This window comes from Lepidothrix coronata, unplaced genomic scaffold (assembly GCF_001604755.1).
Source record: "Lepidothrix coronata isolate B3197 unplaced genomic scaffold, Lepidothrix_coronata-1.0 Scaffold136, whole genome shotgun sequence".
Lineage (NCBI taxonomy): Eukaryota > Metazoa > Chordata > Aves > Passeriformes > Pipridae > Lepidothrix > Lepidothrix coronata.
The window spans coordinates 250,726-278,525 of NW_016690316.1; the positions used below are offsets into that span (position 1 = coordinate 250,726).

General features: G+C 35.5%; 1 protein-coding gene across 6 annotated transcripts in view; it reads left to right on the forward strand.

The window, feature by feature from the left end:
- Positions 1-27,800, forward strand: part of COL11A1 (collagen type XI alpha 1 chain) — a 135,545-nt gene that overhangs the window by 26,108 nt on the left and 81,637 nt on the right. For 3 of the 6 annotated variants that reach the window (XR_001876803.1, XM_017827245.1, XM_017827247.1), the window contains exons 5-12: positions 10,394-10,522; positions 18,448-18,564; positions 18,830-18,982; positions 19,167-19,262; positions 21,433-21,678; positions 24,236-24,298; positions 25,833-25,874; positions 26,232-26,294. Coding sequence is in view for 5 of the 6 variants with exons in the window: in XM_017827245.1 (XP_017682734.1) it covers positions 10,394-10,522; positions 18,448-18,564; positions 18,830-18,982; positions 19,167-19,262; positions 21,433-21,678; positions 24,236-24,298; positions 25,833-25,874; positions 26,232-26,294 (909 nt within the window). In the remaining variant the exon portion in view is untranslated. Of the gene's footprint in view, positions 1-10,393; positions 10,523-17,494; positions 17,988-18,447; positions 18,565-18,829; positions 18,983-19,166; positions 19,263-21,432; positions 21,679-24,235; positions 24,299-25,832; positions 25,875-26,231; positions 26,295-27,800 lie in introns of those variants that run through there. The other 3 variants (XM_017827246.1, XM_017827249.1, XM_017827248.1) reach the window with 3 other exon arrangements.

Sequence of the window (27,800 nt, forward strand, 5' to 3'; positions counted from 1 at the left end):
TCTGAAGTCTTATTTAAATTAGAAGCTTGCAATCTTTGCTTTTGGGATGGGTTTCTTCTTTCTCTTTTACTGTAGAGCCACCATGGATTCCTTTATACCAATGTTCAGTTATCTGAATCTTTAGCTAAAAATTTGCCTGTTGAAATTAGAATGTACCTCAAAGTTTAAGCCAAGTACTGTGCCATATACATTTTTAATGAATCACAGAATCATAGAATATCCTGAGTTGGAAGGAACTCACAAGGATCATTGAGTTCAACTCCTGGCCCTTCACAGGACAGCCCCAAGAATCACACTGTATGCCTGAGAGCATTGTCCAAATGCCTTTTGAACTCTGTCAGGCTTGATTCTGTGACCACTTCTCTGCAGAGACTGTTCCAGTGCCCAACTACCCTCTGGTTGAAGAAGCTTTTTCTAATACCCAACCTAAACCTCCCCTGTTGTTTCCTTGAGTCCTGTCACTGGTCATCATAGAGAAGAGATTGGTACCTGTCCCTTTATTTCCCCTTGTGAGAAAGCTGTAGACTGCAAGGAAGTCTCCCATCAGTCTCCTCTTCTCTAGGCTTCTCTAAGCCAAGTGATCTTTGTCCTTCAAAGTCTGGCCAAGCAAAACATAATCTAGTTCATTTTTAGTTTGTCTGCTGTTTTTCTGCTCTCTACACAGCATTCTTTTTGTTTTCATTAAGAAGGCTTTATCCATCCCTTAGTTACTGCTGCTACAATTTCTAAAGTATTGTGCTGTTTCCTGAAACCTGCCTCCTGCTCAAGAGTCTTCTGGTTTTGTCTTAAATATTCTATTTTTCTCATTTATGGTAGCACAGAGTGATATTTGGTGATTCCACAGGTCTTCTTGTTAGTATTTCTGTGTTAGGAACCTTGCTGTATCTTGGGACCACGATAGGCACTGAAGAAACACATAACACAATGTGTCTTATTCTGTGTGCAGGAAATTCCAGAAATTAAGTTATTTAACCATGACATTAGATTTAACTGTTTAAGACTTAAAACTGTATACAATAGACTTTTTGTATGTCATATATTGCCTAAAAAGAAATACCTGTTGGAATTCACAGCTCTGAGTGTCAGAAGCACTAATATTGTATCCATGAATCATAAAGGCTGTTTTATCTTGGGTAATAATGATTTGATCACAGGAGCAGTGGAGCACTCTTCAGACTCCTCAAACTGAATGGAAATTTAAAAAGTGGAAATAATGAAGCTGTAGATAACTGTGATGAAATCTTGGGCTTCAAAAACCTATTAGTTGAATATGACAGTGTTTCTTTTTGGCTTGAATCAATTTATGCAGCGTAACACAACTGCAAAAAAACCAGTTGCACCTCTAAGGTAATTCACTCCCACTGAAAGCAGAGTTTAACTCTGTCAGAACCAGTGCTGTGAACAGTTAGATACATCATATGTTCCTGTTCCCTTAGAGAGTGCACCTAAACCTCTGTTAATTCTTCTGTGTGCACATGAGTCAGAAACAGATATTATTACGTGACATTCTGAACTCCTGACAACCCAATTGTATCTTTTTTAAAAAAAACAATAGCTTTTTCAGTCATATTGCTCTAACGTATTTGCATGGACCATTCATTTAGAATCCTCAGAACAAATATTATTCCTGTGAGGAATGTTTTGCACTGACTTTAAAACAATGTTGTATCACTGCAGAACAAATATTCTTTTTTGTTTCTAATTGCATTTTTTTAAATTTGTAATACAAGATGTAACGAAATTAAATGTTTGGCTATTTCCTTTTCTGGTTTTCTGTTCTTAATATTAAGCTCTATTTTCTAGGTAGTTCTCTCATCTTTGTTCTGATTCTGGCAGTCTGGCTATTGCTAAAGCAGGAATATGTTATAGTACACTGGGAAATTTTAAATGCATGTGTTCTAGTCAGTTGGACATGACTGCTTTGATGTAACTTTCCTATGATGACCTAAAATTTTAGAGTGAGTAGGCATAATGGATGTCCAGAGTTCAGGTAGGTCACCACTGAAAGAAGGAAAGGGCTGATTGGTGTTTTAAGAGCATTATAAATGACTACCAAATTTGCTGATTTTGTATATTCAGCACACGTAATACTCTTTGGTAAGTTTACCTACTGCACTAAAGCAAAGAGGCATGTTTTTAGTAGTGGTGTCAGAAAAATCATCTGATTCAACTTTAAAAGCAAGAAGAATTTTATCTAAAGTATTTTCCAGATCTGGAGTGGGGGTGGGAGTGTGTGTTTTATATGAGAATATGATTTGAAGTTACCTACTGCTCATTCTCAAATATAAGTGCTAATCCAAGATTTTATGGCATTGTGCTCAGTTAGTATGGACATCAGTATATGTTAAAAACAAGGTACTGAATTCAAGCAAGCCTTAAACATCAGGTGCATATAAATGCTTGAGAAACATTATGAACTGTGATTGTGTCTTAGAATAATAAAATTATGCTGTCTAGAAACTGTATTATTATTAACTGCCAAATTATGAGATCTTCATTTACACTGCTGAGCCCTTGCTCACTGAAGTGGATCTTTTGATATCAGTGGGACTAATCTGTAAATGCTTGTTTATGAAAGGCTGTCACAACATTCCTCAAACTTTTACATGTGTCTTTTGAAATTAATGTCTTCTGTGTTTTCAAAGACATAATGTAAGAAAGGCTGGTTTGTAAGTACTTACTAGAAAAAAATAGAAATTCCTAAATAACATTTAAAAAAAAAAGAAATTAGTGAGATTCTTGTACACGGCACCTAGTAAAAGAATTTTGAATTGTATCCATTGAAATATGTTTGTAGCTTAAATGTTTGATAAATAATAGGGATCTTTTTATTTTTTGCCAGCTTTAAGGATTTGTCACTCCTCATTTAAGTGCTGTTGGTGTGAACAATACAAGAGTTTTTTAAAGTATTTTATAACAAGTTAATAACTAGCAGAGTCTTTATGCAGATGTTTTCCTATAGGCTTCTTTCGTCTTCAGAACTCCACACGTCATACCAATGCAATAATTTTTAAGCATTGTGCTGTAAATGAGTATAACAAGACAAAACCTGATGTATAAGACTCTCAATTAAAGCTCAATGAAATCTTTAAAAGCACAGAGTTTATGAGATTAAATCCTTGCAGTAATACTTGTTAATAAAGGGTTTAGATTTTGATACTAGGCATTAATCTGTTTTCATGTAAAAACACTCATACACTTGTGTACAGAATAGGATTCCTTCAAATAGCCTGAGCGAGCACTCGAAGGTAGACTGATAGTGCCCTGACAGCAATATGATGTAACCTGCAGATTCCTTCAGATGAGGAACCATCCCTCACATATCTGTAAGCATGGGAAGTTCAAGAGTGCAAGTGCAGAAAGGCCATTCATCTGTGTGCATGCTCCCTTAAGAAGGTAACTGCAGCAGAATGGGTAGAGCTTTTACTGACTGATCAAATTTGCTGTACAGCTACTGTAGAATAGAGAAGGCAGCCCAAAGCAAAATGCCCCTGAAGGCAGATGGTGTGAGTGAGGTGTCCTCAGTATCCTCTCTTTCATACACTGCTGTTGAGCTGCACTGCCAGCTCATGTTGACACGGCCAAAACGATTCCCATTATACGTCACATTTAGTAATTGCTACTGACCCACTGAATGTTTAGTGTCCATCAGACTAAAAAGTAATGTTTAACATAAATGGGACAGAAACCAAAAAATGTAATAGGTTCCAGGCAAAACTATTTAGAATCAACCTTTTAGATATCAACACTAGAGAAGTGGCCAACTTCCAGCATTGAGAGGTAAAAGGAAAACCAACATACAAAAAAAAAAAGTAAAACAAAGCAAACAGTTTTTCCATTTCAGAGACACCTAATAAAAAAAACAGGATTTTTTACAAAAGTTCTCTATTTGGCTTGAGTTTTTTGCTTTCTTCTTTTTTATCTGAAAAAATGGTGATTTGGTGTTTATTAATTTTTTTATAGTATTTCCAAACTTATGCTCAAGGAAAAAAGTAAATAATTCCAGTTTCCCATCCTTATTTTTAAAAGCCGGAGCGGGACAGAAAAAGAAAGCAAAGCTCTGGTAATTCATCAGAATTCAAGTTCATTTTCAAGGAGTATTCCCAGGAAACAAAGGAATGGTCATTTAACTAAACTTTTGTAATTACATTAAATGCAATTACATGTAAAATTAACAACCTGGGCTCAAAAAATGCTGCGTGTTGCATCAGCTCCAACAAATTTAACAGATAGGATTTATTATCACCTCATTTATTATTGTGTGTAATACATTTCAGTTTTAAACACATTTAAACCTGTAAATGAGGTTTCAAAGATACATGAAAATGTAAGAGGTTTGCAGATCTTTTATCAAGCAAGGAAGATGTCCTTGGTCACACATGTGTATGTGTGCTATGTACACTTGCTATTATGTAGGCATTGTAATAAAATCTAATCTCTCAGCCAAGAATCACAGTTAACTTTGGTCTGGTTTGAAGGTTAAAAATTGGTATCTCAAACTATTTCTTAACCAAGCTGAATTTATACTCCTTTAAGCATTGTATTTCAAAAAATCAAGAAGACATTGATTTCTATGGAAACTTTGACCTGTACAGAATTCCACTTTCATTTATTGCTTTTACAGTGCTTCACTCTGGCAGGCTCTAAATATCTTTCTCTAGCTATATTATGCAATGGGCCCTGGTTATGGAATATTATATTAAAGGCCCTTGGAATTCCTCAATCCCTCAAATCTTTACAGGAAGATTAAATGAATTCTGCAGCAGGTTTTTCTAGGTTCTATAGTATGCTGTCTAGACTTTTGTTCTTTGGAGTCCATAGCTGTACTGTCACAGAACTAATTAGAGAAAGTTGGCACATATACACAGGTTAGGATTTCTTCTCATTTACTGAAAAATTCACTTTGTACTTCTTAGGCTTTAGCCATAACATGAAAATTAAAGATATTGATTTTGTTCTTCTGAGTTGATATAGTGCATAGCACTGCTCTTGTTTTGCTTTTATCACCATTTACTTAGACATCTTTAGGATCTAATTATCCTTATAAGCATATAAGAGGTATTCATTTTATCCAGATCATGCATCAGAAAGATGGTATTTTGCTAACACTAACCCTCCCACTCTAGTTGTGGAAAGTCTTTTTGAACCTCTAATATAAGTTAGACATTTAAGGAATTGCTGCGAGTTTGGGGGTTTTTTTCCAAAGGTCAAGAAGCTTTCTCCTAATTAAATACTTTTCAAAAATCTCATTATTTTACTATAAGAAACTACAACTTGGGTACTCAGTTCTGGTCACATTGTTAAGTATCATCTTAGTTGTTCAACTGTCAAGATCACTTGTTCTTAGAAATTATTTTTTTAAAATTTTGAATAATTTTTGAAGTTTGTTTCTGTGGAGAAATCCTGCAGAACTTCTCAAGTAACACTTACTTGCTATTTCCTGGACAAAGATCACTTTCACCTGGCAGGGTTATTGTTTCATTAAGATTCTTGTAAAAGAGATATCCCCAAAATCTGTCTCTGAACTGAGTTTCTTGTGGAACTAGACCATAAAATTTTACATACTGGAAGAAAACGTTATTTTCAGCACTGATTCCTTCATATAGTTGCCTTACAACCTTGTAAGGATTCATACTTTTGCCTTTTTAAGAATGTGGCAGCTGATAATAGAGATGTCTTTTCTTGATGATAGAAACTTTTAAGTAATAAATAGACTATAAATGGACTACTTTATGGTTGTATTCTCTAATGTACCATATTTAGAAAGCATTAATAAGACTTCATAGTTAGAAGGAAAAGGGAACGCTTCAAGAAGACAGATAATATCTAGGACATATTATGAAGTCAATTAAGGTAATAAGCAGCCATTAGCGTTTATTGCTATAATGATAAAATAATTCATTCCTTACTACTCAGGCCCTCGATGATTTACATCATTGAGAAAATCTGACACCATATCTAACTGGAGATTCTCCTTGTTCCTATTTCTGCTGTGAATCTAAGAAAGGCTCCAAAAGCCTGGAATCAAATGTAGCAATTATTACCATAAGGCTAACTAAAGCAATAATTACATGAAGACATAGTCAAAACTGGAAAGAGAATTTGTTAGTTTACTGCTTTCCTGCAAATTGAGTCTCAATTGTCTTTTTTTTTTCATATTCAACACTGTATATTTTCAGTGTTGCAAACTGTTTTCATATAAAGAGGCAATGTTTCCAGTGCAGATGCCCCACCTTGTGCGTTACTGCTTTGTGTTTTTCAGCATATCCTGGAAATGTCCATGCACATAAATTTGTTATTCCAGAATGTCACTGTGGAATGTCTGTGAGAGTCACAGAGGAATTTTCAATGTGTGAATTCACCACACACTTCTCATTTTTAGCTGTGCAATGTCTTGTTGTAGAACAGCTAATGCATGTGAATGTCTGTGTAGTTGTTCCACTCAGCAGGTGTTCTACTGGTTTGAGCATATTCTCCTTGTAGCTCTCTAGCCTCATTCTCTGCCTTTGCTGTTGCATGCAACAAAGAAGTGAATGTTTCCTCAGATCTAAATAACTCCTTTTAATAGTCTCCAGCAGATTTTTTCATATAACCATGAGGGCTGATTCAAATGTCTCTGATTTTAATTGTGAGCACATCCCCAAAATAGAGAGGAGTTAAAATGTTCATAGACTTTAGCCAATTTTATTCCATATTGCGATGAATTACTCAACTATACATTGCCTTTGTGAGTTGTTTGTTGGCTTTGACCACTTAATGTCTATTTCAATAAAGAATTTAAGATCCAAACTAAATATTAAGACTTAAAATTTATATGCTTTGCTTTCAAGTGGTTCTTATATACCTAATGTTAGCTACCTTGCTGGATGTTCCCCTCCACCTCTGGACAACTAAGGCAGAGATGTAGCTCTCATCTTTCTCATCCCTAATATGCAAATAACATTAAGTATCTGACAAACAGTTTAAAATGTCAGATTGTAAGTGTCACTTTGTAAGTGTTATCCAGGATAAAAAACCCCAATGTTACAAGGCAGCAGATTATTCTACTTAAGGGCTAAATAGGCTTTTAGCACTTTCGGGGGCAAGTTAAGCATTCACATTATTACAAGTATTAATATGAAAAAATGGCTGTGTATATCTGCTTGATACCTCAGCACAAGTTCTCTGCCTCTGCCTTCTACTATCATCCTGCTCATCTCTTGATGCCAAAGCATAGTGGAAGAGTGGCTCAGCAGAGACATAAAAGTCTTTACTTCTATAATATGCTAGAAATCGTTTATCAACTTTGTGAAATTGCCTGAGCAGTCTTTGCCAGCAGATATGGTCATGACAAGTTCATAGGGAAGGAAAAAGAACTAATCTATATAGACAGTTGCCTTTCATGCTTTTTTTTTTCTCTATGCACTTTTCAGAATACTTCAAGGATGCTTTGTGCATTTTAAACCGTTCTGTCTCCTTCCCTTTGCTCTCCCTCTCTTGCTTTCATCATCCTATCCTGCATGCACATATGCATATGTTTAGATACCTCAGTGTTGTTTTAGAGAGCAACTGTTGGAATTCTTAATAACTCATGACTCTATTTATCCATAATTTATTTAAAGTTCTCAGGACTTGTGCAGGTAGATCATTAAATGCCTAATTTATTACTCCAGGTCATGAAATATGACCAGATAATGTGTAGTTTATTTGCAAAAAACTTCAAAAAATTCTGTTTTAGTCTCATGAAGTCAAACAGTTAAAATCAAAGAATGTGTTTGTGAAGACTGAAGTCATTATATGGAAAATTTTCAGAGAGAAAGAGTGTAGATTTGTCCAACAAATACCTTAGAATGATAACTAAATCACAATAACGAAATCTGCAATAATGAGTGTGGAATTTCATGTGCTGAGATGATTGACCTGATCTGAAAGGAGAGCTCTTCTCTGACTAATGAAAGAGGACTGCCAATACTTCACAGAACAAAAAACTCAAAGAAACCATTTATTTAGCAAAGACAGAAAAATAAAAACAAAAAAATAGAAAAAGAAAAATATTAATTTACTGGAAATATTTTTATAGCAGATGTTGAAAGAAAAGGAGGGAAATTAACATTTGGGTTGCCAAATGTAAAATCAATTGGTTCCTCAGTAAAGTTCTCGCACATGAATAGCCAGTAGCAATTTATGTATTCTGTGCAAGACTTCTGAGGGCCTCCCTCTATATGGACCCATGACAGGCAGACAGGCGGGGCTGGGAAGTACAGTCAATGGATCAGGAACAGCTTTAACCAATTTAGGGACATCCAAGCCAAGTGGTAACAGCATACTGAGTGCTTCTTGCAAACACACAGTCCAACAAAGCTCAGTGCCAAAATTCCATGGCATTCAAGATCAGCACAAAGCCAGCTCCAGAGTACTGGCTACATTCCCTGACCCGGGCTCTCTTAGGCTGTCACACTGAGCAGTAGTTCCAGGAGCCGTTTGGGCATTGCTCGCACTGGTTGGCACAGTGTACACGTGATGATCTGATGGGCATCGCGGAAAGCTGTGGATGTTCCAGGGCACAGAGCAAGACAATAACTTGAACTCAGAGTGAGGACAGAGGTTCTACACATCCACCTCTAATGGCTGCTCAAAAGGGTTACCTCTTTTGTCTTTCAGTTGCTAATTCTCTCTAATTTTTTCCTCCACTTCATTATAATTTGACTGGTGAAAGAGGAAGGGCGACCACTTTGGAAACACTTTGTTGGAGATGGGGGATGCGTAGCCCAGGCTGACAATGACTGTATGAAACCTCTCAAAGCACTCAGACTCTTGAGGGAGTCATGTAAAAAATCAAAGGGGGATTTCTCTGTATGCATAGCAGGTTTGGTAAGAAGATATCCAAATCAGCAAGTGTTAGAGAGCTAAGGAAAAGAGACAGTCCAGAACTGCTGTCAGAGAAACAAACTGTGGCATTTGCATTTATTTCTGGAAGCTTAAAAAAAAATATTCCAAATCTAAGTTAACCTGAGACATGCATGATTCTATGAAGTAAAATGAGTTGAGAATATTGTAAAGAGCAGATTTGTGATATATAGCCATTATGTGCTATGAAACTATTTCCTACTATATGATTAAAAAGATAGTAAAATTATTGTAGAACTAGGAAAATTGCAGATACTTTTTCTTTTTTTCTTTTTTTTGTCAGTTTGTGGAAATTTGTTTCTGTGCTTATTTCTTTGGGTTTTTTTTCTCTTTTTGAAAGGAAGTAGTGTTACCATTATTCTTTAGTAATTTGAAATGTTCTCCAGTTTTCTTAGTTTGTTAAAGGTTACTGTTATCATAGATGTAAACCAATTTTGGAAATACTGAGAGAACTGTGAATTTTCACAGCTGTAGATTTCCATCACTTATGATATCTTCTCTTTAAAGACAAAACAGCTACAGGTGTACTAACAAATTTAATAATTTGGCCCTATTTTGAGTAAAACCAAAATAAAATTACATTAGAAGTACATAAAAGCTTAAAAATCCCCCCCCCCTTCTGGGGAAATAGTGAGAGATTAAAATTAATGGGTTTTGACCAAGAACATCTGCCAATTTTCAACAAGCTTATTTTTATGAGAGCGTAAGAGGCTCCTGGATGAGGAAATTTATAGTGGAAATGTTGGCAGGAATTTACCTAACACTGTTTAAATAGTACCACTATGTTAAGAAATACACTGGATACCAGACAGCTTTCTGTGGAAAATGATAAACATACAAGGTCTCTGCAGGGGATCTCAGCAGAGCCATTTTTTATATCCAGAATAGTGAATCCCTTTACTGTGATGGTTTTATGCATGATATATGGCAATAGAGGCAAAAATAACATTTGTTAGCAGTTAAAGGTTTTTTTTAACACATTCTACAGTGTGTTTTTACACAGTGCTTACTTAATTATTTTTTAGTCCAGTAACTGTGTCTCTGGTACAGACCTTTTTATTTTATTTTATTGTCTCCTTCTTTGAGAGTACCGATGTGATGCAAACTCTCAGAATTATACCGTTGATCACTTGCATGCTGAGCTGCATGCTGGTAATAGGAAGTGCCCTGAATTAAATCTTAGGAATTTAGACTGGTTTCCAGAAAAGAAGTAAACAAACAGCAGGAAAATGACAGAGCAGGAGTTACACCTTCCCACTAGACATCATTTTAAGCCAGAATTTTGCACCTAGTCCATTCCACATTAATTTGCACTGTTTTTCCATGTGAACAATGTTTAAGATGTTTTCCATAATAGCAGCAGAAATTAAGTATGATATTTATAACCACAGATGGTATTAGCTAAGTGTTATGTGCCTAGTTTTTTTCTGAACACAAACTCTGTACCTCTGATGAATTGTAGACTATCTTTGTTTTTATTATTTAATCTGGATATGCTTTCCTGCAGGGTGAGATCCAACAGCTGTTGATTATAGCTGATCCCAGAGCTGCATTTGACTATTGTGAGCATTATAGCCCAGACTGTGATTCCCCAGTGCCCAATGCTGCTCAGGCTCAAGATCCTCAAGTTGATGAGGTGAGTAGTCAGTCACGTATTACTAGACTTATTGCACGTTAGCGGTTGTGCTGGAGACAAGTTGCAAAGGAGCACTTCCAGATAAATGATATGCATTGTTCTAGAAGTGAAAGAAACAGGTTGCAGGAGTGCATTCATTTTTGCTGTCCACTCATTTATGTCAAGCATTTGAAGGAACCTCTCACACCAGTGGTATTTGAACAACCACCATTCTCAGTGAAGTTAAACTGTAATTCTTTTTAAAAATTATAGCAGTATGAGTTTGTTTACTTGTATCTATTTGTCTTCTGTGTATGTTTATGATTTCAGTGATGCAGAGTATTAACAATGCCACATTTGTAAGGAGCTTTGGATATTCTACAATTGTAAACATCTTCTGTTACAAATGCCATGTATTTTAGTGAGATGTGTGCACAAATGCATGTGCACACAAAATTATTTCAGCCAGTTCCACTCTTAGCGGGTTAACCAACAGAGTAGAAACATGAAAGGTATTAATAGAAACTGTTTGTCACTGTAGACAGTTCTAACAGCCATGAACTGAGTAATTCACTGAGGTCAAGATAGTTCCTCAGACTAGACCTCTAAGCATCAGCAGTTGTATGTGTTGCTGTACACAGATTCTAAGTACTTGCATTAAATAGTGTAAAGTGAAAAGCATTTGCAAAATGTAACTAGTTGTAATTAAACTGGGCTCTGGACAGCTAGTATGCAGTCAGCAGCGTGTGATCTGAGTGGTTATTACTACTGATTGCTCAAGAGATCATTAAAAACTTGCTGAATTTTTCTTGGATGCATGCTTTGAGCCTCCTTCAGGACTGAGCTTTTCCTAAGTACATGATAATTTTATTTGTTGTCACTATTTATTCTATCTGACTGAAACTTATGTCAGCAAGAGACAGAGGTCCATAGGGCCCACAACTTATTTCAAAGGGACTCCCTCCCACATCCATTGCATCAGAGTTGTTCAAGATGTGTCAAGTCAATCACACATAGGCAGAGGCCTTTACACTGCTTTACAGTGCATGGAGCCTGATGTCTTCATGGGGGCTCCATAGGACTTCTGTCTGTGTGCCTGGCTACCTAGATCTCCATATTCCAAAACAGAACAGATTGAAAGCATGTTGTTGATAATTTATGCAAACAAACAAAAAGCAAAATATTTTTTTTTCTCATTAGTGCATTTCAAAGAAAATTTAAATTTTGGTTGGGAACTTTCCCAGGCTTTGCTGCTATTTGACTTAGCACTCTGATTCTTTCTCTTTCCTGTGTGAAGACCTCGAAGCTCTGTGGGAGCAGTTCAGGTTTGAATAGATGTCAGTACCCTTCCCGTAGAGAATGCTTCTGTCCCTCTGTGTTTGGTTCCCACTTCTTCAGAACTGTCATTCAGCATGCAAATGAGAAAACACTAGACAAATAGTAATATCAACACAGTTTACTCTGTTGTTTATTATGATTTATTTCCATCTTCAAGGCATGTTTTTATTGAAGTATGTATCAGCTTTCCTTGTTCTTGCTTGTGAATAGCCACATATGAATCTCTGTAACTTGTCAAGTACAGACTTATGACTCAGCAGTTGTCACTACACAAAAAAGTGTTCCCTAGAAGTTCAGTAATCATTTTTTCATGTTGAATGTATAATTAGGTTTCAAGAATCAAATATGGGTCTGAACTGTGCTTCAGAACTATCAAGATTACTTTTCTTAAGGAAGACACGCACCCATGCTTTTCTTATAAATACCTTGTGAACAGTCTGGACTTTGTCTTGTTTTCAACCCCCTTTCTACTATAAATGGAAATGTATTAAATTCCTTTCCAGTTCAATCACATATGCTTGGCCAGCTCACAGAAATTAGAGCTGAGAAAGACCTAACCAGTCTTCATTGTCCTCGATTGCTGGGCAGTATATTTTCTTGAGTGTCATCAGGTCTAGTTTTCAAAGGACCCAGCTATCAGGCTTTCAGATCTTCTCTTGGAAGATTATTCTGCAACCCAGTGAATCACACCATCTGACTTCTGCTGAAGAAATTGCTCCACAAAGGAATTTGGCTTCATTTATTTTGGATCTGTCCCAAACTAATGGATTACTTGAAGACATAAAATGTTTTCCTTTAATGAAATGAGCTTAGTAAAGTAAAGGTGCAAATGGCTCCCAAATATATTGACTTGGAGGCTTCAGGCATCCTTTCAGAACATGTTAATTACTGTTCTTTCAGGTGTTTGACTGAGCAGAAATACTAGTTTTCTGAAAAATATGGAAAGATAATTATGTCATCTTTAGAACTGCAGTTAGCTAACTTAGCAGATATTTAAAGTAGTGATCTTCCTAACTCTCTTTCTATGGATATATAGACTTTTAATTTAAGGAATTAACATAATTAAGAACCTTAAGAGTCTTATTCTTCTTTTGACACAGACTGTCTTTGGAAACTGAACATTTTGTTCTTATCTCCTTTTATCTCCTTTCTTTTATCACTTTTATGAACAATATAAGGACTATGTGGTAGAAGAGGCTATCCAATTCTTTTAACTTTTATTCTGCCCTAAGATTGACATTTTCTATCATTTATTTATTTATATTACTGCAGCTGATTTTCAAAACTCTCATCGTGCTTAGCATCCTTTATTTTATTTAATTTTGTAATGTCTTAGTGAGCCTAGAATGTTTCAAAGTTATCTTTGCCTCTTTAGTTTGCTAAATGATTTAGCATAATCTTTAGGCAGTGGAAAAATTGGGCTTATGACAGTTCTTTGTTATGATTAATTTAATCATGACAGTTCTTTATATTATTAATTCTTTTAATTTGGAAATGTAAAGCAAATATTGCTAAAATCTACATTTTGGAATAGGAGGTTAGGTTTTTAGAGTATGGATAGCAGAAGAATTGGTTTTCAAAGTCAGGTTTCCTTCAGAATATTTAAGTCATTTAACAGTTGAAATATAGACCTTGCATCCTGCTGATCCTCTGCTTCTAAAATACATCTGATGAAGAAAACAGTTCATCTCTTTAATTGGAATTACATGATGATCTGGTAGTGTAATATAATCACTCTGGTAAAGAAAGCATTAGGTCATAATGGAAACATTTTGTCCCATCAAGAAGCAGCAGGTTTTATTCTTCCTTTCATTTGTAAGGAAACAGTCATATGCAATATTCATTTTAAGAATGGCTGTTCAGTAACTATTGCTGGTCTTACAATAGCAGAAAGAAGAGCAAGAGGAAGAAAATTGCATCACATTTGAAGGGTGTGTTACCTGACATCTCTGAGCTAAAATCTCTCACCAAGTTCCACCTATTGAGTCCATCTTTTTGATATTCATGTGAAACCACTGTGAAAGTTAATGCAGTATGTATATTTTGCTATAACTGTGAGCACTTGGTGCTAACAACAGAGCTTTCTATCCCTGATTTCTCAGATCTGTAACTATTCCATTATATAGCAGTATTAGGGTTTAGGTAGACTTTCATAGGCAGATCTCTGGAGCAGGATTGAAGTAACACTGCATATCTGTGGTAGGTATATTTTACACTTGGCTATGTCAGTGTTCATAGGAGGATCGTCAGAATGATCCACAAGCCAAATGCCCCTTTAAATCCCTTTCCAGCTTCTTGATTCTCTGGCTGCATTCCTGGCCAGTAATATCTTTGGTATAGAGCTAAAAAACCCAATTACACTCTCTTCAACTATACTCGTCATCCTGTCATACTTTCTTTCAATGCTTTGATTTCTTGATAGAGTTAGTAGTCTTGATTAAACTCTGAAAGTGGCAGAAGTTACTTTTCCATTTGCATTAATTAATGTAGAAATTCTAGATGCTTTCTCTTATATATTCAAGAGTCTACTTATTGTCTTTTCTTTGATTAGCAGTTCAACCATGATAGATTTCTGTGAACTCCCCGAATTCTGTGAACTAATAGCAGGGCCTGGGTTTTGCACTCAGGAATGGTAGCATCCAAAATGTAAAGACAATTTTCTCAAGCTTTGTTGAGGCCTCAAACTGAATAGATCACACCCCTCTCTCTGGTTATCTGATAAAGGTGACCTTGTGGTTGTGTAGCTCCAGAAAAAGAAGGGATATGTGCCACATATCCAGTCTTGACTGTTGATGGAAGGGTAAGTGTGAGTTGCCAGCTTCACAGCAGGTGACTAAAGCCATAGACCTGTCCCTGGTATTTGTAAATTTAACTCATTGAACTGACCAGTCCTTCAATAGTTCTGTTGTCTCATCTTAAAAATAGGGAATAGCCTTCATCAGGTAGAGCTGATAAACTCATGCTGTGAGTAAATGATCTTCCTAAAGTATATCTTTACACCAGTTAGGGATGTAGAGATGCATTCCTCTATCTGGACAGACTGTGCCTCAGGAAATACACCTGGACAATTTTGCATCTGTATTTCACTATTTACAACAGGACCCATGCAGTGCAGTACAGTTCAAAACATACTCTTAGTCTATTAGCTGGTGTGAAAGATAAGGGTTGCTGATCTTTCAGAAGGGAATGTCTGGAAAGGAAGGATTGCTAAGAATAAGATTTATCTTATAGGACATTTAGAACTACTGCATATTTTCACTTTTCCTCCTTGTATCAGCAGGACTGCAAAGTACTGAGATTTAGAAACTACTTGAATATGGTTTCAATAAGGTGACCACATGTCTGAACTTGTAAATTCAAGAATTTTCGTAATACCCCTCAGATACTGTGCTCTTAAAATGAAGGATCTTTACCTGCTTGCTTGGCTGTAATCTGAAACCAGTGTGGAAACTGTCATTCCGCACTTCTCACCCATCCATGTTCTTTCTGTCTGTGTGCCTGAATATCAGTGCAACCACTTGGATCACATTTTCCATATGTCAAGAAAGTTTCAATGTCTTTAACAGAAATGAGTGGGGCACAACACCCAAAAGTATTTTCTGTGTGATTATGCATGACGTAATAGATCTGTCCACATATTTGCGCTGGTTTGTATGTTTTCTAGTTCTCATTCATAAATGTCTGACTTTTCAAACTAAGCCTCTTAGCATAAATATCAATTTATTCACCACTTTCTTTTTTAATACTAACATTTTAGTACCGACATTGACACAGATATTTTTCCTTTCTTTTCTTTTTTTTTTCCCCAGTCAACATTTCGGTTTAGTTTATGGCCTCTGAAGAACTATTTGTAACCCACTGTTGCAATTTTTATTAGTCACATAGTTGGCACAATTCAGCACAACCATTCAGCTTACCATGAGAGAAGCCATACTACTGAGATTTGCAAAACAGTTATAATCCTGAGCAACTCAGAGCTATATTTAAATTGTTAATTGGTCATAGTGACTGCTGGAATGAACACTTAACAGTTTCTGAATAGGTCTACAATGCTTACTAAAAAGGAATCTATGTGTCTATAAGTTATTAAAACAAACTCCTAACAGTATATTTAAATTTAAATCTGGTTAATGACACAGTAATTATCTTCAAAATGTTCCTCCACTTACCCCTTAAGATATTGGATATTATTTAACATAGGTAGTGTCTATTGTTTTGGTACAAATAAAAATTGCGTAGCAGAGTGTTTGATTCGTGTGGTTTGGCTGAGGAAGCACTTAGAAGTATGTAATGGGTTATCACTGTTAGGGTGGAATAACTGAATATAGAGAGAGATTTTTTTTTTCCATAAATAAACCTAGTTTGCATGGACTTCTTTAGAGAAGATAAATGAATCAGATTTTATGCATTTGCATACATTTTTATAATTCTCAAAGACATACCACAATTTCAATGTTATTCAGTAACTATTTTAAAAAGTCTGGTTTTATCCATGTGGTTCCTTCTTTGATTCCTTTATGTGGCTGCGTATGGTTTCCTAGAAACTTGCCATTGTGTTTTCTTTTTTGGAGGGCACTGGCATTCTTCATTAGAAACAAGCTGTTTTGAGTTGCATTTCCAGAACTGCACAAGCCGAAAAACATGTTTTTATATATTGACAGAACTATACAAATATATCATCACTGCACGTGAGGCCCTTGGACAATACTACTTATAAGTCAAACATGTTTCTTTGACTTCACTGGGGTTAGCACTGAATAATAATTTGCTGAACAAGGAGAGAGTAATCATATATTACTTACCATGTTTAAGTGTAAAATGCTGCTGGTTTTGAAAAGTAAAAATAGTATCAACTTACCTCGGTAATGCCAAAGATACCACTGATGAAAACAAAGCATTGATTAATTATATGAGACAGATACAAAGTGTCCATATACTTCCCAAAGAGGATATTCTCCACCTCAAATGATGTTTTGTTATTTAAATGTAGTTTGAAATGCTTTTATTAATGTGCAGTATAGTTTCGAACAGGTACCAAAATATGTTACATCATTTCTTTATCTTTACTGTATCTCATAACTAACCAATTTATATGTGCATGGGTAGAAATAATCAAAAGGACAATCAAGCAAAAAGCATCTGACTTCTGAAAAAAAAATCTGTACCTTCTTTTTTAAATAAAGCTCTTATCATAGTAAGCCTCTGAGGAGCCACAGAAGTGAAGTAACAGAAACCCATGGAAAGGGATTTTTAAGCAATTAAGGCCTTTCACTGTTAGTCTTATAATTGCTGAGGAAATCAACTTCTGTGCACTAAAATCATAAGGAAAAAAATTTTGTCAAAAAGCATTGCCAGAGAAAACAGTTAAACCAGTGCTTTGATCACGTGGTAGAATATATTTTGGAATATGGAGATGTGTTTTAATTTCATCTGTAATTTCTTCTAAAATGCCAATCTCTTTCTGATGATGATGGCTTCTATGAATCCTCAGACTATTTGGAAGTGTAATGTACTAATTCATCAATCTAATGAAACAAACAGATATTGTCTTCATTTTACAGACAATGATGCTGACTTGTAACAGGAGAGAGGAGATTTCAGAAGTGGCTAGTTCACATGAGGCACATTAGAGTATTTCTTCCTAAGCAAGGGAAAGCAAACACTTATCCAGACTCTGGCCACAACTCCACCTTCTTTTGAATCCCTGGACACATAAAGTGAACTGATAGCAACCAGGAGACTGCTTTAATTTACCAGACTAACCAGTTCCTGTAGCTTCAAGTGGAAGATTGTTTGAAGTGGCCCTTTCTTCTCAGCTGTGATGAGTAGTCCTTGGTGCACATAATATCGAGACCAGTATCTTCATAGCACAGCCACGAGTACAGCTCAGGAGTTTCTGGCGCCCTAGGTTGTGCTCACAACATTACACAAGCCAATTCTAAAGCTATTTTCTCTTATAAAAGTTTTGTGTGCCAAATCTTCATTTGATACTAGTTATTACAGATGCAGATCTGTGGAGCAGTCTGCAGAAGTTGAATCTGAAATGAAATTATACCAGTGAGGCATTTGCTCAGACAATGTGTACCGTGGAGCTGCCCTGATTTTCAGAACTCTACAACAAACAACAGGAAGATAGCCATGTTTATTTGTGAGTTGTGGCTTCTTTCCTGTATCTGAAATGATTTACCCTATTCATGTCAGATATTGACATCTCTGCTCTTCTGGTCACCTGAAAAAAATACAAGTAAAAGAAAGGTAGAAAGAGGAATTATTTGAAATTTGAAGATTAAATAAATGTATGATTTCATTAAGATCTCTTGGTGCTCCCAGTAATCAAAATTATAGTTGATTCTTCTATGCAGTCCAATAAAAGAGAAGTTTTTTCCTGGCACTACTACTTACTTTTTTATTATTTTGTATTGTGCTTTGAAAGAAATAAGAAATTGTATTTTTTCCCTCCAAATGAATAATTATATTGAATTGTTCATACTAACTTAATTTTGTTAAACTTTACTCCTAAGTAAAGGTTAAGATGCTTTCCAGTATTGCTAATCTAGTATGCTACCACTAACATAGGAATGCCTGATATTTTTCCATTTACAATGTAGTACACACCAGAAGATTTTATCGAATATGACTATGAGTATGGGGATGCAGATTATAAAGAAACTGATTCTGTAACAGAGGGACTCCCACTGTTCGAAGAGACAGTAGCACAAACAGAGGTAACAAAATCTGATCTGTTTGTTGTGTGGTGTCCAGCTGTCCCCTACCACATGGTTTGTCAATTCGTGTCTTCTGTATATAAGCCTAATGTTTTCCTTTCACTCATTCCTTTACTCTGTAGCACTTGCTTTCAGTTAGAGATGGAAGGTCTCACGGCTGACTGCATTCATCTCGCATTTGGTTACCCTTCTTTCATTCATGCTATCTCAATTTTCTTTTCATTTTATTTATGTTTTTCCATTCCATCTTTCATAACGTTTGCAGAAAAAGAAAGCCATGGCCAAAAAGAAGAAGAGGACAGTGGCCGCTAGCTCAAAGGACAAACCCCAAAAGGCCACAACAAAAAAAACTGAAAAATATGCATCCAAGAAGAAGAAAAGTTATCAAGCAGCAACAAAAGACAAACTAGGGGTAAAGGTAGCCAAGAAATAATCAAGATCTTTCCCAGACCAAGACTGGAAGATCTCTGATAATAAGAAAAAATTTACCTAACCCCACTAGATGAATACATCTGGCTAATACCATAACCTGAATAAAAGTGATACCTCTTGAACTTTTCATACATGATTTTTTAAAATAATTTACTTTTCTTTAATACTAGGCAAACGTTGTTGATGGCTTTCAAGAGTACAGCATAGCTGAAAATGACTATGGGCCCCAGACAGAAGCTCCCTCCAGAACTACTGAAGCAAATGAGGTAATAAAGACTTCCGAGAAAATACTTGTTCCACCAGGTGCCGGTGATCAAAAAGTAGAAACACATTTTAAAAAGATGACTGTCTATGTAAAAGATACATACTATAACAGCAGTTAATGTGGTTTTATGCTTTCTCAGCCAATGTCAGAAAGTACTGTTTTCTTGGGCAGAACTCCCTTTAGTTCTGTAGAGATCTGCCGAATCTTCAGTTTGCAGAGTTCACGATTCTGGAAATCATTCAGTGATATGTGCTGTGGGAATGTAGGGTTGTTGCATTCAGTGTGGATGTGAATGGAGCTATGTCTAGCATAAACCAGATTAGATACTAGACATAGTCCTCCTGATCTAATAGGAAGTGGGTTCTCTAGTTTTTCCTTTAATTCTAAAGGTGCAGCATAAAAGACAAAGAGTTGCTGTAACCATAGCAGCATATGGAAGTTGAGTCAGAAGCCATGATTTGCTTTTCACAGTTCTTCAGCTAACAAAACCAAATTAATAGCTTTTCATTTGTTCTAGTCAAAAGAAACATTATATTTTGAACTGTCAAAAAGATAAAATTATTATTTTCACTTGTGTTAGAAAAGACATTTTTGGAAAGCCACAATGATAAGCCTAAACATTATTTTGTTAAAATTACTACACCTAAGCCAATGTTGATTAATATGTCCACATATTAATTAATGCTAGTGTTAGAAAAATGATGGCTGATTGTAAAAAATATTGTTTTCATTTTTCTTTTACCTTTTCCTTTCAAAATTAAGATATGTTGCTTAAAAGATGTACAAAACTCCCCCTCCCCCACTTCCCCTGAATATTCGAAAAGAGGAAAAGAGTCCCCATTTGTTTTTCTGGTTTCCATCCTATAAATCTTGAAAGGTGAAGGTGAATTAAGGTATGTTTTACTCATTCTACTGTAAAGAATTCTTGTGTGAAATCTCATGTTTGCTTCTCACAAGTTGTTTGACAGAGGTATATCTAAATAATTCAGTTTCTTGGGCATTTATAAGCCAGTTTTACAATCGTAGAGTTGTAATGAGGTAGATTGAAAGTGCTAAATGCTCTCCTTGGTGAGAGCTGTTCTGCATAGAGGTTAAATTTGGCTTAGATTTGGTTCAGATCTGTGATTACTCTGGCTGTAAGGCAAAAATCATGCTCCTGTAGGTAATGGGATTAGGCAATTGTTAAATCAGAATCTGGCCTATTTTAATTGCAGTATGTTTCAATAGCATGATTAAATCAAGATTTTTTTTAATTACTCTGTATGGTGAGTAGCTTCTTAATATTTTTAAGACCATACAAGTTCATATTGTCTGATAATTTAGAATATCCATATCATATTAGCAATATCTGAAATTTGATTTCATTCAAAATTATCCTTTCAAGGGACCTCTATAATAGAATAAAGCAATCCTTTTTTATTTCACAAATGGTTTTGTACATCTCAAATATAGCATTCTTTTAAACTGCTTTAGTGCTTTTAAGTTGGTTGCTTGGTTTGACAGTTTACATACTCTTAAGATGAAAACTTAGTTTCCAGAAATGTTAAAATAATCTGATTTTTGCATGTGGTACTTGACTTAGACAAAAAAGTATGTAAATTACCATGACACATATGAACCATGACTTTTATTGATAAGTAAACTATAAAATCATTAATAAGAGAAAAGAAGTTTAATCTCAGCAGCGGTATTTATAGCCATAAAATAATGAAAAAGGCTGGGCTTAACTTAAGTGATTCTTGCACTTCCTCCACATTGCTATTGTAAAAAGACCTGAATTTATTCGTTGCTCATTGCATATTTTCATTCATTTGAATGCTTGTAAGTGTGAAACCAAGCAGGGAAATTTAGCTATATTTGGCACTAAAGTAACATTAAGCAAACAGTACACATAGTACTGGATATATTGAATTCAGTGGTTTTGGAAATAAAAAGCCAAAGCCTATGAAAACATTACTTCTTTGTACTACTTATACAAAGATCTTTTAATTACTCTGAAAGGCTGCACTTCATTCCTTCAGACTCTAATTAAAAGACAATATGCTGTAGTTCTACTGTTCTTTCTTCTTTTGACAAGTCATCATGGTGGATCAGCGTATGCTTACATTGCTTTACTAACAATAACCCACATATTCCTCCTATTTCCAAATCTTTGCTACTGATATGAATAGCAAAATCCCGTTGAAGAAGTATTTGCTGAAGAATACATAACTGGAGAGGATTATGATAAAAAAACTGAGGCAACTGAATATGGAAGCAGAGGAGTAGACCTCAGTGAATCTGATCTGCTGGTAGATGGAGATTTAGGCGAATATGATTTTTATGAATATAAAGAATATGAAGAGAAACCAACTGATTCCACTAATGAGGAGTTTGGTCCAGGTGTTCCTGCAGAGACCGATATCACAGAAACAAGCGTAAGTTGATTGGAGGCATAATGCAGATTAATTTAATTTAGCAATTACTTTGTAATTATACAGTCTCAGAACTGCACAGACCCTGATCCAGAGCTCCTGGTAACTATTAGATATATTCTCACTTTTGATAGACTTTGAATCAGGGCCATCCTCTTGTTTCAGTACTTCTGAACTTTTTTTTTTTATTAAATGTAAGATTCTTGTCTCATTTGATGAAGGGAACAAGGGATGGCCGAAGATGGGAGGGAAAAGAAAGAAAGGTGGAATTAAAAAAAAAGATGATAAAATGAACAGTTTTAAAAATCTGTCTAAACTAGAGCTAAAGCTGGAAAGAATGTAAGTTCTAATGCAGGTGTAAGTGCTATAATTAATATTTTTATATGATTACCCCAAGAAGTTAAAATGCATGTAAGTGTCTAGAATCCTATGGCTTTTGCTACTTTCCAAGGAGAAGATTCATGAGTGGGAAGGTGAAGGTCTGAATCCTTTCATGAAAATAAGCTTAGTCAATGGTGACAGGTTTATGATCCTGCAGAAGTGATTTAACAGCTCTGTATATATAAAGAAAGATAGGATGACATGGTGGATCCTGTGAATCATGCTCTTTTTTCTGAGTTTTATAGCTCTGTCTTTCCCCCTGACTTAATCACAGGCTAAACAGCAAGGCTTTAACTTTCCTTTAGTTGTGCCAAGATCGTTGTTTACCAGTTTACCAGACTGTGGAAGCTGCAAAGAAAAGTAATATGGCTAAAACTGGAAGGAAAAAAAATTCCCATTTGGATTTTTTAATCAGGAAGACCCTGAATATAATAGAAAAAGATAATTTTATTTTCAGTATTTGCTCAGTATTATCTTTATTTTCTCCTCACAAAGTCAAAACTTACATTTACGAAGGATCCAAGAAATAACAGCAAATGCTGTAAGGTTGCTTTTCCCTGCCAACCTTGAAACCCATACTACTTTTACTGCTCCTTTCTAAACCCTGTTGGGGTCATTGTATTTTTTAATGATCCTTATCTGTGCAATGTGATACAAGTGTACTCTTTTCCTTCTAGCCCAGATGGGGACACTGTGGCAGAATGACACAGAAAAGGTCAGATTATCTGCAAAGCAAAGAGCCCATAAGGCACCATTTGTGCCTGCATTAAACAAATGACTGTGTAGACTCTATCCCCTGGTGTAAATTTCAACTTAAAATGCCTTGATACAAAGCTGAAGGAGTCAGGAATCTTGAATTAGAACACAGGCTCTGGCCTGTGCCTTCTCATCTGCTGAACCAGAGATATCATATCATTTTCCTTTGACATATGGGTGTATTTAGAAGAACTGAAGTTCTACCTTTGATAAAAAAGGCAAGATGGAAAGTATTCAGTATCTGGAAACTTTCAAAAAGGGGCAATATCTCCAAAGATGGAGACCCTAATGTCATTCTTTACAACTAATTTATGTTACTCTAATAAAAAATAATTGTCTATACCTCTTGCTACTTGATTTTTATGAACTACTGATTATTACTAGTGAGATCTGTGCCTTCATAAATAATTGCAAAATGCACAGGAAATTATGCCTCTGTTTTTCCAGTCCAAAATATTTCATATGGAAATACTGGAACATTATCTTTAACATTTTAAAATCCCCAGCTATTTTAGAGTAAATGTCAAATCACTCTACTGAAATAAAAAAAACCCAAAACAAAAACATTTCAAATTTTCAACTGGTCAGAACTAGAACTTTAATTTCTAGTGAATATATTAGCAATCAAGAGAGCTACTTCTGAAGAAAAATACGTTATCTCATGGTTTGAAAAAAAAACCAGTTTCTTTTTCTTTGTTTGAAACTTCAATCTGTCTGTTTCTTCCATTAACATGTGTTATTTTTAGGCACTTCTGTTATCTTAATCCTGAACCCAAAACTTCCTATAGAGCTGATCCTAAAAGAATTTGGCAGTTGATTCTAATTCATATATTTAGGAGGTATATCTGGCTGTCTGGGACATATTATTTAATGTTCACAATGCCATTTAACTCCTTTCCCATTTTCGCCATGCAATCACAGCCCCTTCTCAGACTACTTTACATATTGTGGATTTCTAATGAATGAAATTAGGAACTTGAAGGGAACTGTCCATATTGGACCAAGGGATCTTTCTTTCCCTCTTACTTTAGGCTTGCTTAATTCAGAAAGTCATGAGGAATCTTTGTTAATTGCCAAGAATATTTCCAATCAAATAAAAAAAGAAACAATGTTGTGGCTTGCACACAGAAGTTTTAGATTCTAAGTCTGAAGTCCTAATGCAAAGCATGGGCACACTATTGCATCTCATTCAAAAAGTAAAAATTGACAGTATCCAGTAGTTTGAAAAGTATGCATACAGTTTTTGCGTTTTCCATTTCTCATGTATTTTTTATTTATATGGTTTGTGCCTGTGATGTATATTTTATAGCACAGACCAATTCCAGCTTTAGCTTTCAGTTACAGGTTACTGCAGTTTTTTTATTGTAACAGGTCCTTAGACCTTCTACTTATTTTCATTTTTGGGGTTGTTTTTACTGTCCAGGTGACAGGACATGGGGCTTATGGAGAAAAAGGCCAAAAGGGAGAACCAGCTGTGATTGAACCTGTAAGTAGAGATGTGGGTGAGTTTTTCTGTAGCACTATATAACATATGTACACTGTGGATGCATCATTATCAAACCACGTTGCTCATGATAGGATAGCAGTAACCTTATCCATGATCTCTGAAACACTCACCTGTAATGTGGATGGTATCAAGTGATTACAGACAGTGGCCTGTTCCAACCTACTCTTTTGGTCACAGGAAGTACTAACCACATGTTCCATAAAACAAAGAGAATCTTCTTGTGCAGAGGAAAACAGTGTGTTGATCTGCTCTTCAGGCCATCTAGTATCTACAGCTTGGACAGATCTACCAAAACTGAAAACTTTCAGTTTTTCAAGATAACTTTCAGCATAGGCACAGGTAACACCATGACTACAGGTTTCAGCAAGGACAAGGAAGTCCCTCCGAGGGGTTAATTAAATTCTTGTATGTTTAACCTGCGCTGATGCAATCATATTGCTAAGAGTTTAATTAAATGGTTTCTTTGGAGGTTACAACTTGGTCATAAGCACAGTAATGTATCAGTAGTTTATGCATCTTTAAACAGTAGTATAGTAGCTAAGTGGCTTTTACATTAGGACTAAGTTTTACTGTAGCATAATGTTTGATGGTTAGAAACTAAAATTTAACTGAATTTAAAAAATTATACAAAAATAATCATTTTATAATATCTAGCAGAAACTGAATGCCTGTGTGGTTTACTCTTCTAGAATTTTCAAGAACTGCTTTCAAATTTGTATTTGATGCAAGCGGAAATTAAAGTTTAATCTGGTTTTTATTTCATGGAAAATTAGGTACAGAATTACCTAGGAAAAAATTAGCTTAAGTTGAAGTCTGAAAAAATACTGTGATATGTTATTGTGACCTCTGGATTCTGTGATCCAAAAGCTCCTTCTTAATTCTGTATTTCTGTCTCAGGATTAGAATTTGGTGAAGTTACTGATGAATAAATTTAAAGGAGTACAATAACGAACAAGTTTGAAATAAGATTGTGACATCTCAGTCATGATCTGTGAAGAAGCTCAAAGAGTGTTAGCTCATAAAATACATGACTTTTTTAAACCATTGCAAGGTACATTTAGTTTAGATCTATAATACTACAATTAGTTTCAAGCTAGTTTGCCCAGTCCTCCTTCCTATGGAAAGCCAGTTAGTACAAGTGAAGATCACATAGTTGTAGGACTTACCATGACCTGGAATTTGGATTAGCATCTACTCTCAAAAAAAGGAACTAGGAGATGCTATAAGATCCATAACATAGGAATAGTCAGTTATTCACATCAAATTCTTCAGCAGCATTAAAAGAAATTACTTTAAATCCACTGTTAGGAGACGTCTTCAGTCTAGAAGTCTTTCTCACTTTTAAAGCCACACAACAATTCAGATTTTAATTCTAGTAACTTTAGAGAGAAGATTCCTGGAAAAGTTTACCAAAACACTAAGAAAGGTTAACTTTAGTAGTTCAGATAAAAAGATTTTTTATATTTTCCTATAAGACACAGTAAAGTTAACGTCATGTTTCATCCACCCCTAGGGTATGCTCATTGAAGGACCACCGGGACCAAGAGGACCTGCTGTAAGTGTATTAATCACAATTTCCTTTATTTCATTTAATTTATCCACTCTGCTTTTGTGTCCATGAGTTAAACACAATATCACTCGTCTTATAGTTCCCAAATGGTATATCAGACTTAGCACTTTCAAAAGGGAGTAAAAAAGGATCACCTCTAGCATTTTCAGTGACTGCATACTACAAGCTGAGTGCACATGAATATCTAAGTTTTGAATGTTGACTATGAATCTTTGTAAGAAAAAAAAATGCCATCTTATAAATTATTTTATCCAAATACATATTAATCATAATTTTCCAAAGAAAAAAAAGTTCAAAAGTGCTGCAAGCATTCAGTGTAATTGTGTCATTCATTTTCTGTAGGGTCTTACCGGTCCCCCAGGTCTGCAAGGTCCAGTTGGTCCTCCAGGTGACCCTGGTGAAAGGGTAAGTCAACAAACATTATCCTCTGTATTCATGGGATATCTTGCACTAATTGCTACAAGAGTGAGTTAGATCCTGCTCTGAAATAGATCCACATAGGTTAAGAAACTTCAGTGCAACCGAGGCTGATTCATTCAGCTAAGGAAATCAACTGAGAATCTGGACAAACATTTCCTTAGTGGTAGAAATATGTACTGTAAATATAGGAAGAAAGTGAAGATCCTATTTGTTTGTATTTCTCTGTTTTGATGTATTTTAAAATATAATAAGTAATAGATGCAAACATTTCATATGGATTTGAATGAGTTTTAAAAAACCAGTATGGCCTCATCTCTAATATGTGCAAATACAGAGAAAGACAGGCTCTGCAGAATCAAAATACACATGGGAATATTGAAAGTGATGGACAATATTTAGATGATCTTGGAAGAATTTATTGGCCATATTAAGTAATATATGGCATAAGAACCCTGTCCAGTAATGAAAATAATTTAAATGTAAGCTATTATATTAGTGTTATACGTTCTCATAAGTCTTTCCTTACTACCACAACCAACACAATTTTAAAACAGCCTAAATATATTTATTTGATGAAAATATACTACTAAGAACTTTCCTGTCTTTTATGAGATAGTTTAGTCTCAAGTCTAGCATGTTCACGCTGTATTTATGCATACAAGATGTTGAGAAGATGCTACCAGTTCACTGAATAATGAGATAATGTTAAAACCCCAACAATTCTTCACCTTGCTAGTAAGTCAGCATCCACATTTATTTAGTATATATTTCCTGCAGATTAACTAAATATTTTGGAATTTGAACTTATAAAATGGTGATTTTAACACATTGTAATGGAATAACTACTGATAGTACTTAGTTTTGTAACTGTCTGCCTACTGAATTCATCATAAGGAAATTCTTGACTAAGCACATTGTGTGCCTGTCATGGAACAGACACATGACACGAATAAATAATTGTAGCAATTAGGCTGGGTGGAGAATGGACTGAGAGCAGTCCTGCAGGGAAGGTCTTGGGGGTGTTGGTGGACAAGAAGCTCGACCTGACCCAGTAACATACACTTGCAGCCAACCGTGTCCTTGGATGCATTGAAAGAAGCCTGACCAACAAGTCCAGGGAGGCAATTCTCCTACCCTACACCACTCTTGTGTACCTCTACTATGTAGACAGGCTGGGGGGTGAGGGAGATGGCTAGAGACTTTTTAAGGACACATAATGATAGAACAAGGGATATGTTTTTAAACTGAAAAAAGGCAGGTTTAGATTCATGCTAGGAAGAAATTCTTGACTGTGAGAGTGGTGAGGCATTGGAACAGGTTGCCCAGATGGCTGCACCGTCCCTGGAAGTGTTCAAGGCCAGGCTGAATGGGACTTTAAGCAACCTGGTCTAGTGGAAGGTGTCCCTGCCCATGGCAGGGGTGTTGAAACTAGGTCTTTAAGGTCTTTTCCAACTCAGACTATTCTATGAGTGTAAATGTATGTAAGTGACT